At 66.4% G+C, this 13,694-nt stretch overlaps 2 protein-coding genes across 6 annotated transcripts; one reads left to right on the plus strand and one right to left on the minus strand.

The window, feature by feature from the left end:
• Positions 1 to 92: 92 nt before the first annotated feature.
• On the minus strand, positions 93 to 9,790 carry ZNF142 (zinc finger protein 142). 4 transcript variants are annotated; one of them, XM_066999448.1, is made up of 9 exons: positions 9,652 to 9,790; positions 8,397 to 8,720; positions 7,568 to 8,167; positions 7,223 to 7,480; positions 6,111 to 6,923; positions 5,698 to 5,875; positions 1,893 to 5,103; positions 1,028 to 1,133; positions 93 to 672 (listed from the first exon to the last, which is right to left on the minus strand). In XM_066999448.1, the coding sequence occupies exons 2-9, from the start codon at positions 8,674 to 8,676 to the stop codon at positions 182 to 184; spliced, it is 5,937 nt and encodes a 1,978-aa protein (XP_066855549.1). In that variant the 5' UTR covers positions 8,677 to 8,720; positions 9,652 to 9,790; the 3' UTR covers positions 93 to 181. The 4 variants fall into 4 exon arrangements, with proteins under 4 accessions (XP_066855549.1, XP_066855548.1, XP_066855547.1 ...); XM_066999447.1 differs by having other exon boundaries at positions 7,223 to 7,477; positions 8,388 to 8,720; XM_066999446.1 differs by having other exon boundaries at positions 8,388 to 8,720.
• A 16-nt stretch (positions 9,791 to 9,806) lies between these two features.
• BCS1L (BCS1 homolog, ubiquinol-cytochrome c reductase complex chaperone) lies at positions 9,807 to 13,080 on the plus strand. 2 transcript variants are annotated; one of them, XM_066999465.1, is made up of 8 exons: positions 9,807 to 9,866; positions 10,156 to 10,532; positions 10,714 to 10,853; positions 10,939 to 11,133; positions 11,329 to 11,392; positions 11,752 to 11,921; positions 12,019 to 12,152; positions 12,411 to 13,080. In XM_066999465.1, the coding sequence occupies exons 2-8, from the start codon at positions 10,213 to 10,215 to the stop codon at positions 12,906 to 12,908; spliced, it is 1,521 nt and encodes a 506-aa protein (XP_066855566.1). In that variant the 5' UTR covers positions 9,807 to 9,866; positions 10,156 to 10,212; the 3' UTR covers positions 12,909 to 13,080. The 2 variants fall into 2 exon arrangements, with proteins under 2 accessions (XP_066855566.1, XP_047935590.2); XM_048079633.2 differs by lacking the exon at positions 9,807 to 9,866 and having other exon boundaries at positions 9,873 to 10,532; positions 12,035 to 12,152; positions 12,411 to 12,807.
• Positions 13,081 to 13,694: the final 614 nt, after the last annotated feature.

The raw sequence follows: 13,694 nt of genomic DNA on the forward strand, positions 1-13,694 counted from the left end.
GAGGCTTCCAGCTGGAGCTGTCCCATAGCTCCCAGCCCCCTACTCCCCAGCGCAGCAGCCAGGAGGACCCAGACCAGCCCAGAGCAAGAGGATTAAAAGGAGCTGAGAGATCCCTTTTATACAGTCGCATATCTTACATCCCATATACATATATGCCTATACACACACGTCCATCTCCCCCTCACGGCAAGGCGCCGTCCTTCCCCGGGGGGCACCCTCCTTCCAGCTCCGGCACGGGGCGCCCCGCGGCCGGGCTCTCCCTCTGCACAGCGTGGAGGTGGACGGTGGGCGTGCTGGGGTCCTTGCCCACCCCCTCGGCGGCCCCGCGCTCGGGGTGGTGCCGCTGGATGTGTTTGATGACCTGGAACTTCTGCTTGGCCTTGTAGGGGCAGTAGCGGCAGAAGAAGGGGTGCTCGTTGGTGTGGGTGAGGTAGTGGTGGCGCAGGCCGGCCGCCCAGCGGAAGGCCCGCCCGCAGGCGTTGCAGACGTAGGGCTTCTCCTCGCTGTGCTTCTTCAGGTGGGTCTTGAGGAGGAAGCGGGTCTTGAAGGCCTTGCCGCACTGCTCGCAGATGAAGGAGCGCGCCTCGCGGTGCCGCGTCTCCTTGTGCACCCGCAGCGCGTCCGCCCGGTTGGTGCAGTACTCGCACTCGTCACAGCGGTACGGCTTCAGCCCTGCGGCGGCGGGGACAGAGATGGGGGCCAGCGTCACCACCCCACAGCACCTCTGCGGGTCTCTCCGTCCCCAGGGACCCTCCCCACACCCCCTCCTTGGTTCTGGGAAGGTACAGCCCACCTGCACCGCTGCAGGCACCCCGAGACCCCCCCCATTTCTGTACCACCCCACCTTTCCTCCCACCACTCTTCCCAGCCCTGGAACACAGCCCCAGGGCATTGTCCCCAACCCAGCAGCACTCGGGGACGTGCTGAGCCACTTCTGCAGGGTGCCCGGCCGCCGGAGCTGGGGGCTGTGCGTCCCCACGGCCCCCCCTTGCCAGCAGGGCTGGCGGTGCCCCGTGGCCACACTCACCCGTGTGCTTCGTCATGTGGTACTTGAGCTGATTCACCCACTTGCACTTGTAGCCGCAGTCCGGGCAGAGGTATTTCCGCTCCTCCTTGTGGATCCGCATGTGGTACTGGGCAGAGGGACACGGGGCACCGTCAGGACGAGGCCGTGCCGCCTGCCCTGGGGGCATGCGGGGCTCTGGGATGCCAGCAAGGGGCTCACGGGGAGGACTGACATCTCAGAAACTGCGAGTGGCCAGGAGGGCTATCTGGTGGCCCGGGGTTCCACAGAAGGGTCCGGATGAGACCCTGGTACTGCTGAGGTTGCTCTGTCCCAGCCTGTGGAGGCCACAGGCTTTTCTTCCTACGTCTGGCGTTTAGGACTAAGTCCAGGTTAAAAAAGAGCCCGACAGAGCAGAGTGCCTCACAGCGGCCTTGCCCAGGAGGCCCTCGAGGGCTCCAGCACAGCCTGGCCATTAAAAAAGTCGATACTTCTTTTAGCAAAGACAGGCCATTTTCCTTCCATTACCCCACGCCCGGCTCTCTTGTTCTAGGAAAGGCCCTTTACTGTGTGGGAGGATGCTAATCACCTGCAAAGCAGAGCAGAAAGAGCATGCAGACACCGTCCCCTAGTGCCACGCTGCCCTGAACGGGTACCTCCTCCAGAAATGGAGGCTGCCCCACCATGGGGGCACGGCCACGCGCACTCAGAGCTGCCAGCGGGGAAGAGAAATGAACTCAGCCAGGCGCTGAGTTTCTCCTCGAGTCTTGCTTTGCTAACCCCCCTGCCCCTTTATTTGCAGCAGCAGGAGGCGGGGCTGTAGGTCAGAACCATATTCTTCCCCAAACCTCCACGTCTGTACCCCCCCCACCCCGAGCAGGGCGCTCACCTTGAGGCGCGAGGGGTCGGCACAGGCGTACTTGCAGAGGTGGCACTTGTAGGGCTTTTCTCCGGTGTGGATGCGGATGTGCCAGGTGATCTTCTGCCTGTTCTTGGTGCTGTACTCGCAGTCCGAGCACTTGTAGACGCGGGTGCCCCCGTGGCCCTTCACGTGCTGGTCGAAGACGAGCTGGTGGCGGCAGGCGAAGTCGCAGAAGGGGCAGCGCAGGGGCTTGTCCTGGGGGGCGGCGGGCTCATGGCTCTCCACGTAGTGCCGCACCAGCTGCTGCCGCTCCTTGGCGGCAAAGCTGCACAGCTCGCAGCGGTGCCCGAAGTGCTGCCTCTTGTGCTCCTCCAGCGCGTCCCGGCTGGGGAAGGTCTCCTTGCAGGTGCCGCACTCCAGGTGCGGGTGCTGCTTCTGCACGTGGCACTTGAGCGTGGCCTCGCTGTGGCAGACGAAGCCGCAACGCGGGCAGCCGTAGGCCACCTTCTCCTCGTGCCGCCGCAGGACGTGCTGCTTGAGGGCCGTCTCGGAGCTGAAGCGGGCCTCGCAGCGGGAGCAGCCGAAGTTGAGCTCGCCGCGGTGGCAGCTGTTGACGTGGCGGGTGATGTCGTTCTGCAGGTAGCTGCTGTAGTCGCAGAGTGGGCAGAAGTGGGTGGGCGTCTTCTCGTGCACCCGCAGGCGGTGGATGCGCAGCTTGGAGTTGGTGCCGAAGGTCTGGCTGCAGCTGCCGCAGGCGATGCGCCCCACGCCGGTGTGCAGGGACTGGTGGGCCTCCAGGCGGTACCGCCGCGTGGTGCTGAACTCGCAGTAGCGGCACTGGTGGGGCTTCACCCCCTCGTGCTTGATGCGCACGTGCTGCCGCAGGCAGCGGGCCTGCTTGCAGGTGAACTCGCACTGGCGGCACTGCAGCTGCGGCCGCTTGCTGTAGTGCTTGCGGTGCAGCTTGCGGTGCAGCCTCAAGGCTTTGGCCGCCTTGGAGGTGAAGGGGCAGGAGGCGCAGCGGAACTCGCCCAGCGCCACGCAGCCCCGCTTCTTGTGCGTCCTCATGGCCCGCTCCTGGTGGCAGGTGAAGGGGCAGGTGGGGCAGGAGAGGCGCCTCCGCTTGGGCAGCGCGGCTTTCGGGGCGGGCTGCCCCGTCTCAACGCTGGCCGAGTCTCCCCCGGGGATTTGGGTGCTTTGGGGTCCGTCCTCCTCGGGAGGCGCGAGGTGCTTCTCAGCACGGTGGCTCTTCAGGGCCCGCTGGGAGCGAAAGGCCTCGGGGCACTGCGAGCACCAGAACTGCTCCAGGCTCCGGCACCCGTCCTCCACGTGGGAGGTGATGGTGGAGACGCGGGAGCACACGAAGGAGCAGGCGTTGCAGTGCAGCTTCCCCCCCTCCAGCCGGTATTTCTCGGGGGGCTTCCCAGGCTGGGAGGGACAAGCGGCTCCACTTGGCTCAGCCCCGTCCCCTCGCTGCGAAAGCTCTTCTGTCACCTCCCTGCTGTCACCCAGGAGGGACTTCTCCGGAGAAGGACAGCCCGGTGCCCGTTCCCCAGCCGAGGGACTGTCTGATGCCTGCACTTTATCAGCCAGCACTCCAGCTTCCCAGGGAGGGTCAGGATGTCCTGACTCCTCCGTGCCTCCCCTGTCGCTCTCTGCTGGTTCTGTACCGTTGTCACCTAGCTGGCCAGCAGGCTGCTGCAAGCCAGGTGGCTCCTGAACAGCCGGCTTGAGGATCTTGTTCTTCTTCAGGAGGACCGGGCACTTTTTGAGGAGGTGGGTGTTGAGCCCCCTTTGCTGCTTAAAGGTGGCGCCGCACTCACAGCACACCAGCGGGGCCCGGCGGCTCTGGCAGCTGGCTTTGGAGTGCAGGGACAGGGACTTCTCCTTACGGGTTATGTAGGAGCATTTCTCACACTTAAAGACCTGGCTCTCCGACTGCACCACCAGCATCTGCACCCTGCCCTCCAGCACCAGCGTCTCCGCCTGCTCCTTGTCCTGCTTCCGTAGCGCCTTCAGCACCGACTCCGAGCCGCTCCTGGTGTCGTCGCTGGAGGCGGCCGCATCGCCTGGGACGGGTGGGTGGCTCTGCTCAGAGGTCTTCAGCACGCTGAACCAGGCCTCTGGCAGCTCAGCTGGACCGGTCTCTCTCATCTCCGTGCCTGTGACCAGCGTGCAGGGGGCTGAACAAGACCCCTCGAGGTGGCCCACGGCCTCCCTGACGCTGTCTTTTTCCCGGCTGGCCCCTGGTGCGACGCTGCCCTCCAGCCTCGCCTCCTCATCCTCACGGACATCTGCCTCCTCTTCCTTATAGTCCGGGACGTCTTCAAGTGCACTGTCGTTGTCCTCCAAGCCGAGGTGATCCCGGGAACCCAGCATCTCGTAGGCTGCAGGAGGCTCCTTGCAGCTCAGCATTTCCACGCTCTCCGGCTGCGCCGCACACGCACCTCCAGTCAAGTGCTCCAGGATGGGGTCAGACGAGACGTTCAGCGTCTCTAAGCGCAACGTGCAGCTCTCTGCCTCTTCCCCTGCAGCAGCAAGCTCAGCTGAGCCCGCGGCAGCATCACTCTGCAGGCAGGCATCTCTCAGGGCGTCGCCGGTGACTGGGCAGCTCTGCTCCCCCTCGCCCGTAGCTCTCTGCACCTTGCTGCTGTCCTCTGGCAGCGCTGTGTCCTGCCCAAGAAGGGGCACCACGAACACTTGCTGGTAGCCCTCTTCCCCCTGGGACTCCAGCTGGGATGGCTTTGCCTTTGCCCACTGCTCCTTGCCAGAGAGGGGGGAGCTGGCGTCCACACGCAGGGCCGCACCGAGCTCACAGCCAAGCAGCGCCTCGGAGGAGGAGATCTCCAGCTCCTTGCTGGCATAGTTTTCCAGCCAGTCCTTATCACCAGGCACGTAGCCGTGAATCTTGCGTTTGTGGAAGAAGAGGCTGGTGTTGCTGAAGGTGCAGTAAGAGCAGAGGGCGCAGCGGAACTCCTTCTGCTTGGTGTGCTTGCAGTTCTCGTGGTTCAGCAGCGCCTGCTTGTACTTGGTCTGGTAGGCGCAGTACCGGCACTGGAAGGTGGGCACCTGGTAGTTCTGCGAGTGCTTCGCCTGCACGTGCTTCTGGAGCTCGTACTTGCGCTTGCAGGCGAAGCCGCACACCTCGCAGATCAGGCTCTTGCCCTGGTGCCGCAGCTTGTGGCTGCTCAGCTGGTCAGCACGGTGGCACCGGTACGAGCACTGGTTGCACTGGTACCTGCGGGGAGAGCAGAATCGGTCAGGCAACGTGGGGAACTGGGGCAGGCTGAGCCCTGTTGGATACACGCAGCTCAGCTTCCCCGTCCCAGAATCCCGGGGAAGGGGCACCGTTTGGTTTGCTGGATCTGACCCTTGCGATCCGGGCAGCTCTAACCACCAGCAGTTCCTCCCCGCTGCATCCCGTGGCGCTGCTGGCACTCCACATCCCCAGCCTGGGGACAGGAGTCCCTGGGTATCCCAGCAAGCAGCTGGGTCAAAGGACAGTAAGGTGGTAATACAGGAGTAAAAACACGTTTTGGCGGAGCCCCGCACAAACCCAAGCTGCCCTCGGCCCACGAGCATCAGCAGAGCGCGTGAACCCGAGCTCAGAAGTGCAGCAACGTGGTGGTGGTGCGAGACACCAGAGAGAGCTTTGCCTCCACAGCACCGTGCTGGCAGCAGCTGCGAGCTCAGACCGCGTTCGTCACGTGCCAAACAGAGCAGGCAGCAGCCACTCCCAGGTACGGGGGAGGCTGGCACCCAACGCAGCCCCTGGAGCAGGATTTGGGGAGCCCTAACAACGCTGCCAGGCCAGGCGGCCCGGGGGCAGTACCGGAGATCACCGGTGTGCTTGCGCATGTGGACGCTCAGGTAGTGCTTCCACTTGGTGATGTATCCGCACTCGGTGCACATGAAGTTCTTGTCGTCGGAGTGGGTCAGCATGTGCTTGGACAGGTAGCTCACGTCGCGGCACGTGAAGTCGCACAGCTCGCACTTGTGAGGTTTCTCTCCTGCAGGGGACACAGAAGCGTTCTCGGTGCGATGGCAGGACAAGGAAGCGCTGCGGGGGAAATCAGCTCAGGAGGTCAGGGTAACGGCAGGGGCGGGGACGGGGCCACGGCTTCGGCCCAACAACCGAGCACTGCTGGGTGCCAGGGCCACCGCTGGGACCCAGAAATCCTGACCCAGCCCTCCCTGGCCTCCGCGTCCTGGCTCAGCTTCGGGCGCCCCGCCGCAGATACCCACCCGTGTGCAGCAGCATGTGCCGGATGAGCACGCGCTTGTGCGCGGTGGCGAAGGCACACTCGCTGCACTTGTGGATCTTCTCGTTGGCGTGCATCTTGCCCACGTGGTCGTGGAACTCCACGGGGTTGAAGGTGGCGTAGGGACAGAAGCTGCACTGGAGCTGCTCGCTGCCCGGGTGCCCCTGCTTCTTGTGCTTGCGGAAAACGTGCTTGTTGGAGCAGATGAAGTCGCACTGCTGGCAGTGGAAGGCGTAGTGGGTTTTCCGGTGAGCCTCCATGGCCTCGGCCGTGCCGAAGAGCAGCGAGCAGGCGTGGTACTTGCACTCCACCGCCTTGATGCCGTGAGCGTCCTTGAGGTGGCGGACAAACTCCTTGCGGTCTTCCGCGGAGTAGTCGCAGCCCCCCTGGAAGCAGCTCAGCCTCTTGGGCTCGGCTTTGTGGGTCTTCAGGTGCTCCTTGAGGGCCTGGCTGAGGCGAAACTTCTCCTCGCAGACCGGGCAGGAGTAGACGTCGGAGTAGAAGTTGGAGATGTCCTCGTGCATGCTGGCCATGTGGCGGTTGAGGGCGTTCTTCTCCACCGAGCTGTAGTGGCAGAGCGGGCAGCGGTGGGCCTTCTCGCCCGCCTCGCGCATCATGTGGATCTTCAGCTTGCTCTTGCTGGTGAAGAACTTGTGGCAGTTGGGGCACTGCAGGCTGGGGTCGGGGAAGTGCAGGTGGAGGTGCTCCACCAGGTGCGTGCGCTTCTTGAAGCACCGCTTGCATTCGGGGCACATGTGGGTTTTGTAGAGGTACTCGGAGCCCTCCGCGACGTCCCCTGCGAGCGAGGAGAAGATGGAGAAGACGAGCACAGGCAGACGTTCCCTCCCTGACCCCGCCGCGCTGGGCTGAATCACACAGCAGCCAGGGACCTGCAGGGGCTGTCCCCATCCTGAGCCACCGGCACGGTTTGGGTGGGCTCGAGCGGCCCAGCACAGCCTAAATCAGACCTGCCCGCGTGCCTCTGCTCCCCAGAGCCAGGCAGCCCCTGCTTCTGCCTAAGCCTTGGAAAAAATCATCTTGCTCGTTCATAAACAAAAGGCCCGAGCAGCTCCCAGCACGGCCCCACGGTCGTACCTTTGAAATACTGTGCCCGGGGCACCTTGGCTTTCTCAGGAGCCTCTTTCCCACCCTCTTTTTCCTCGCCTTCACAGGGGCTCTCTCCGTTCTCCTCCAGAGACTCGTCCCCACCGCTGTCCGAGTCTTCTTCTCCACCCGATGCCTTCAGCTCCTCCAGGGAGCCCTCCTCAGCACCCGAGGGCTTTGCTGGCCTGATTTCTTCTGCCGTGGCTTCCCAGCCAGGGTGGCAATTCCCTGCTTCCTCCTGCCCTCCTGCTTCAGGGGAGAAAGACAGAGACCGCCACGCTGCAGTGGGAGGCAGCCGCCAGCCGGGGTGCCCCTCCACCCCAAAGCGAGCCGTACCTGCAGGCAGCCCGCAGCGGGGTTTGAGGGGGGCGCTGCCCGCCGCAGGCACCTCCGCACCGTGCCCCTTCCTGTGCCGCCAGAAGAGCTTGGCGTTGGCCGTGACGAAGTCGCAGCGGGCGCAGTGGAAGGGGAAGTGGCTGCGGCGGTGCTGCTCCATGGCCGGGCGGCTGGGGAAGAGCAGGGGGCAGGCTCGGTAGGCGCAGGAGACGGGGGAAGCCCCGTGCAGGCGGCGCAGGTGGCCGCGCAGCTGCTTGCGGTCCTCCGTGGCGAAGCAGCAGCCCTTCTGCGGGCAGGGCAGGGCTCCCCGCGGGCCGCGGTGGGTCTTGAAGTGCTCCTTCAGCTCGCCGGGCTGCCCGAACACCTCCCGGCAGACGGGGCACGGCAGGCGGTCAGCAGCGGAGCCCTGCGGCGTGCTCGCTCCCGGCGGCTCCGAGCCCGGCGGCTCGCGCTGGCCCTCGCGGGCGGGCGCCCCGGGGAGCTGCAGGTGCTCCGGCGGTGGCAGCAGCGGGCAGCGGTGCCGGGACAGCAGGGAGGCCTCCGGGAAGCTCTGGCCACAGCTCTGGCAGAAATACAGCTCCACCACTTTGACCAGCACCCCTGCGCAGGGCGAGGGGGGCGGCGTGAGGAAGGGCTCCCGCCAGGCCCCGAGCTCGGACTGGCCGTTCAGTTCCAGCTCCGGGCGAGGGGACAGAACCCTAACGCCACGAATTACAGCTCGGGGAGCCGCAGCCCACCCCCTGCCCCGGCTATCCCGGGGGGCACACAGCCCCATCTCCACCCCCACCCCGGTCCCCACCGCCCGCCCCGCGCCCAGTACCGGCGGCGCCGGCGGCGTCGCTCAGCGTCACGTTGCCAGCCACGGCCTCGATGAAGATTTCCACGTCGCCTCCTTCGGCGTGAGCCCCTTCCCCGGGCATCGACGCCTCCGCCAGCAGCAGCTCCTGGCTCGCCGCCGCCGTCGGGGGAGCCCCGTCCGGGCTGCTGCCGGCTGCAGGGGGGCTTCCCGCGGCCCCCGCTGCCCGTCCCGGGGCGGGCAGGAGCAGCTGGGAGCACAGGGCCTCCATCTCCTCGCCCGCAGCCTCGGGGGCGGCCGCTTCCGCGCTCATCGCCCCTTACCCGCCGCCGGTGCCGGGCAGGGGGGGGTCTGGGGCTGGAAGAGAAGGAACAGAACAATAAGGGGGGGGGGGGGCAGCTCTGTGAGGGGCCCGCACCCGGCCCCAAAAGCCTGGGAGCACCGCGGGGGCTCAGCCCTGGCACCGAGCCCACACCTCAATCCCATGCCCCAGTGCCCCCCGGTACATCCCAGTGCCCCCCAGTACATCCCAGTGCCCCCCGGTTCCCTTCCAACACCCCAGTGCCCCCCAGTATGTCCCAGTGTCCCCCATTCCCCCCCAATACCCCCGTGCTCCCCAGTACATCCCAGTATCCCCCGGTTCCTCCAGTACATCCCAGTGTCCCCCAGTATATGCCAGTGCTCCCCAGTTCCCCCCCAATGCCCCAGTTCCCCCACAACATCCCAGTGTCCCCCAGTTCCCCCCAGTATATCCCAGTGCCCCCCAACACCCCAGTACCCTCCAGTACCCCCCCAACGCCACAGTGCCCCCCAGTACATTCCAGGGCCCCCCAGTACCCTCCCAATACCCCAGTGCCCCCCAGTACATCCCAGTGCCCCCCAGTTCTCCCCCAATGTCCCAGTGCCCCCCAGTACATCCCCAACACCCCAGTGCCCCCAGTGCCCCCCAGTACCTCCCAGTGCCCCCCAGTACCTCCCAGTGCCCCCCAGTTCTCCCCCAATGTCCCAGTGCCCCCCAGTACATCCCCAACACCCCAGTGCCCCCAGTGCCCCCCAGTACCTCCCAGTGCCCCCCAGTACCTCCCAGTGTCCCCCAGTACCTCCCAGTGCCCCCCAGTTCTCTCCCAATGTCCCAGTGCCCCCCAGTTCCCCCCCCCACGTCCCCATCTCCCCCCCCCCCAACACCCCAGTGCCCCCCAGCGCTCCCAGTACCCCCCCCAGCGCTCCCAGTACCTTCCCCCACTGCCCCCAGTGCTCCCAGTCCCCCCCCCCCCCCCCCCAGCGCCACCTGCGAGCCCGGCAGGCCGCATCTCTATGGCACCACCCCGCAGCCCAGAGCGCCGCCCTTTGTTGCGCGGCCGGCGGGGCCGCTCTACCCCGGCGGCGCCGCTCAGCCCGGCTGCGCTCTATGGTGCGCGCCGGGGGCCGGCCGGAAGCGGCGGCGGCGGCGCCGGAAGTTGGGGGGGGTGTGAGTGGAGGGGAACCATAGAGAGCGGCGGGCGGGTGAGGGGCGGCGGCGGGGGTGATTTTTTGGGGGGTAAATTTAAATAATGGCGTTGTTCGGTGCCTTGTAGGGGAGTAAGGAGCGAAGCAGGGCGAAAGTGGGGGCTGGTGTGGCCGCGGGAGGCAGCGGGTGCTCCCTGAGGGCCTCCCCCTGAGCGGGGCCTGCTGCCTGCCCCCGGGCCCGGGGCGCCTCACGGGGACGGGCCGCGGGCTGCTCCGCCCGGCCCCTGCTGCCCTGCGCCGCTGCCCCGTCACCCGGCGCTTCCCTTCCCTGCCTCTGCCCGCACAGGTCTGCTCACAAGCCTCTGAGGCGATGCTGCGGGAGGCAGCCCCTTAGCCCCGCGCCATGCCGCTCGCCGACTTCGTCGTGGCGCTCAAGGACAACCCGTACTTCGGGGCCGGGTTCGGCCTGGTCGGCGTGGGCACGGCCCTGGCCCTAGCGCGGAAGGGGGCTCAGTTCGGCCTGGTGGCTTTCAGGCGCCATTGTATGATCACCCTGGAGGTGCCCAGCAAGGATAAGAGCTACCACTGGCTGCTGAACTGGATCTCGCACCACGCCAAGCACACGCAGCACCTGAGCGTCGAGACGTCGTACCTGCAGCACGAGAGCGGGCGCGTCAGCACCAAGTTCGACTTCGTCCCCAGCCCCGGGAACCATTTCATCTGGTAAGGGAGAGCTTCGTCTGGTAAGGAGAGAGGGAAAGGCAGTCTGCGGACTCGCCATCGTTTTGGTAAGGAGAATCCAATCCGGGGGGGCCCGTGGAGGCAGCAGGTCAAGTGCTGGGAGTGAGCCAAGGCTTGTGGCGGGCGTTGGACTCTGTCCCCCAGCCACGTCCTCTTGCCCCAGGTATCGGAGGAAGTGGATTCGCATCGAGCGCAGCCGGGAGAAGCAGATGATCGACCTGCACACGGGAACCCCCTGGGAGTCTGTCACCTTCACGGCGCTGGGCACCGACCGGGAGATCTTCTTCAACATCCTGCAGGAAGGTCTGTGGGAGGCTTCCTGGAGACACCCGGGGCTTCCCGGGAGAGCCTGCTCGCTGCCAGCTGTGCCCTCTGCCTCTCTCTGCAGCCCGGGAGCTGGCTCTGCAGCAGCAGGAGGGGAGGACGATCATGTACACGGCCATGGGGGCGGAGTGGCGGCAGTTCGGCTTCCCCCGCCGCCGGCGGCCTCTCAGCTCCGTGGTGCTGGAGGAAGGCGTGTCGGAGAGGCTGGTGCAGGACGTGAAGGAGTTCATCGACAACCCCAAGTGGTACAGCGAGAGAGGCAAGGCCCCCTTTGTGCCCTGCCTGGCGCGCCTTCTCACCCTCTGCAGGCACGGCTGTGGGCTGCGAAGCCCCTTGTGAGAGCTGCAGAGAGCTGTTCTGCTTCTTGCCTTCCCCTGGTGCATCCCTCGCGTGGTTCTGAGGGAGAGGGCTCGGAGCAACCCAGCAGCTTCCCAAAAGGACCCTGTCTTCCTAGGGATCCCGTACCGAAGAGGCTACCTGCTGTATGGCCCTCCCGGCTGCGGGAAGAGCAGCTTCATGTGAGTATTGCCAGCTGGGGAACAGCCGCCTTTGCCCGCTGCCTCTCCTGCGGCGCATCAGCCCCTGGTCTGAGGGTTGGATGGGCTGGGGGTTGAAATGCAGCAGGGCAGGAGCAGGCTGCGCATCCTGCGCTGCGCCAGGCGTGAGCATTCGCACCGCTGGCACTGTTACGGGTCGGGGTGACGGCGCTGCGCGCCCTCGCTCCGCACGAGCAGGGCTCACACCCGCTGCCGTATCCGATCCCCGCTGGGGGGGATGCCGGCGGGCAGGGAGAGCCCGTTCTGCAGCCTGCCCTGCCTCCCCCCGCGCTGGGCTCTCCCTCGCCGGGGTTCACCGCCGTGGTTTGCGTCCTTCCCAGCACAGCCCTGGCCGGGGAGCTGCAGTACAGCATCTGCCTGCTGAGCCTCAGCGACCGCAGCCTCTCCGACGACCGCCTCAACCACCTCCTGAGCGTGGCGCCGCAGCAGAGCATCATCCTCCTGGAGGACGTGGACGCTGCCTTCGTCAGCCGGGACCTCGCTGCTGAGAGTGAGCGGTGTCCCCGCTCCCGGGGCGGGCGGCGGGGGGGAAATTTGCCCCAGGGGTGTCAGTGGGGACCGGGAGCGGCAGGTGGAGGCGATCGCAGACATCTCTGTCCCCAGACCCTGCCGTGTACCAAGGCATGGGGCGCCTCACCTTCAGCGGCCTCCTCAACGCCCTGGATGGCGTGGCCTCCGCGGAGGCCAGGATCGTCTTCATGACCACCAACTACGTGGACAGGTCAGAGCCGTCCCCCGGGAGGGGGGTGTGGGGAAACCTTCCTCCTGGTAGCCCGCTTGGTGACCTTTACGGAGGGCTGCGTGCAGCCCAGCGTGAAAACCGGGTTCTTTGGGGGTTCCTTTCGTGCCTCAGCCCCCGGGCACAAACCTGCTCCCCGCCTGCCTGCGCTGGCACGAAGTGGGGGGGGGCTTCCCGCCAGGCCCCTTGTGCGGATCCCCTGGGGTGAGGCCGCTGAGGCGGCCCCGTGTCTCTCGGCAGGCTGGACCCAGCCCTGGTGCGGCCGGGCCGCGTGGACCTCAGGCAGTATGTGGGGCACTGCTCCCGCCGGCAGCTCGCCCGCATGTTCCAGCGCTTCTACCCCGGGCAGCCCCCGGCCGCAGCCGAGCGCTTCGCCGAGCGGGCGCTGGGGGTCTGCGAGCAGCTCAGCGCCGCCCAGGTGCAGGGCCACTTCATGCTCTACAAGGCGGACCCCGGCGGAGCCGTCGAAAACGTGGGCTCCATGCTGCAGTGAGCGGGGTGAGCCCTGCCCTGCCACGCCACGAGGCCTGGGACGAGGAGCGGAGCGGCCTGGGGACGCCGGGGGGCTGCCCGGGTCTCTGCTCGCCTCTACCTCCCCGAAACCCCGGTGTTGTATTAACACGGAGCCGCCAGCCCTGCAGCGGGGCCGGCGGAGCGGTGCTGCTGCACGAACCCCGCTCGCCTCCCTCGTGCCGGGACTGTGAGACGCCGCCGGGGCTTCTGGCTGTGAAACCGTAACGCATCCACCCCCAGGCAGGGGGTGAGAGCCCCGAAGGGAACTTCCCCGGGGCAGGACGCGGGGGTGACGTGCCGCTGGAGAGAGCTGCTGGTCTTTGAAGGGAGAGCAGCAGTTCAGTGATCTGTGAACGTTCTCGGTGAAGCGTACAACATGGCTCTTGGCTCTCCCGTCCCTTTGCTTCCGCGTGCGTGCTGCCGAGCGGCAGCTTTGTCCCTCTGTCACTTGCCCCACAATCCAGCTGCTGACCCAGGCCAGCGAGCACCTGGCGCCCACCTCGCAGTTCTGGAGGCCGGGGATGGGGCGAGGGAGAAGCGGAGGGCTGTGTTAGGTGGGTCCCCGACCCCGAGAGCACAGGCAGCCACACGTCACTCTGCTTGCTTTTAATAGTGGTAGTGCTACAAGCCCCGGGCAGTGCCTTCCTGCCCAGCCCGGGGCATTTTTGCCAGCTGAGCCTCACAACAGCCCTGTGAGGTAGGTCAGTGACAGCACGGCCCCGTGCCAGGGGCAGGGATGCCGGCAGGCACCAAGCGAGGAGCCTCGGCGCAGGCTCCGTTCCTCCCCCGTCCCCAAACGCCCACCCTGACAAACCCAGAGATGGCTGCTGCTCCCAGCGATCTCAGACCCACAGCACCCCAAAATCCCCTGGCCAGGGCCAAGGAGTTCCTCCCACCCTGCCCAGCACAGCCTCGGCAGCTCCTAACTGCTGCCACCGAGGCTTTTTCTGGGTTTGTGTTTAACTCAAATTAATTTCCACACACCGGTGCAAAATGTCCCAAAACAACTCC

This window comes from Anser cygnoides, chromosome 6, assembly GCF_040182565.1.
Source record: "Anser cygnoides isolate HZ-2024a breed goose chromosome 6, Taihu_goose_T2T_genome, whole genome shotgun sequence".
NCBI lineage: Eukaryota > Metazoa > Chordata > Aves > Anseriformes > Anatidae > Anser > Anser cygnoides.

Excerpts from the sequence above, each read along its gene's own strand:
- ZNF142 (XM_066999445.1), bottom strand. The coding sequence starts at position 8,676 with ATGAGCGCGGAAGCGGCCGCCCCCGAGGCTGCGGGCGAGGAGATGGAG. Across the intron at positions 6,924-7,222 it reads CCGGGCACAGTATTTCAAAG|GGGACGTCGCGGAGGGCTCC; the intron begins GTACGACCGTGG and ends CCTCGCTCGCAG. Across the intron at positions 5,876-6,110 it reads GCACATGCTGCTGCACACGG|GAGAGAAACCTCACAAGTGC; the intron begins GTGGGTATCTGC and ends TGTCCCCTGCAG.
- BCS1L (XM_066999465.1), top strand. The coding sequence starts at position 10,213 with ATGCCGCTCGCCGACTTCGTCGTGGCGCTCAAGGACAACCCGTACTTC. Across the intron at positions 10,854-10,938 it reads CTTCAACATCCTGCAGGAAG|CCCGGGAGCTGGCTCTGCAG; the intron begins GTCTGTGGGAGG and ends CTCTCTCTGCAG. Across the intron at positions 11,134-11,328 it reads CAAGTGGTACAGCGAGAGAG|GGATCCCGTACCGAAGAGGC; the intron begins GCAAGGCCCCCT and ends CTGTCTTCCTAG.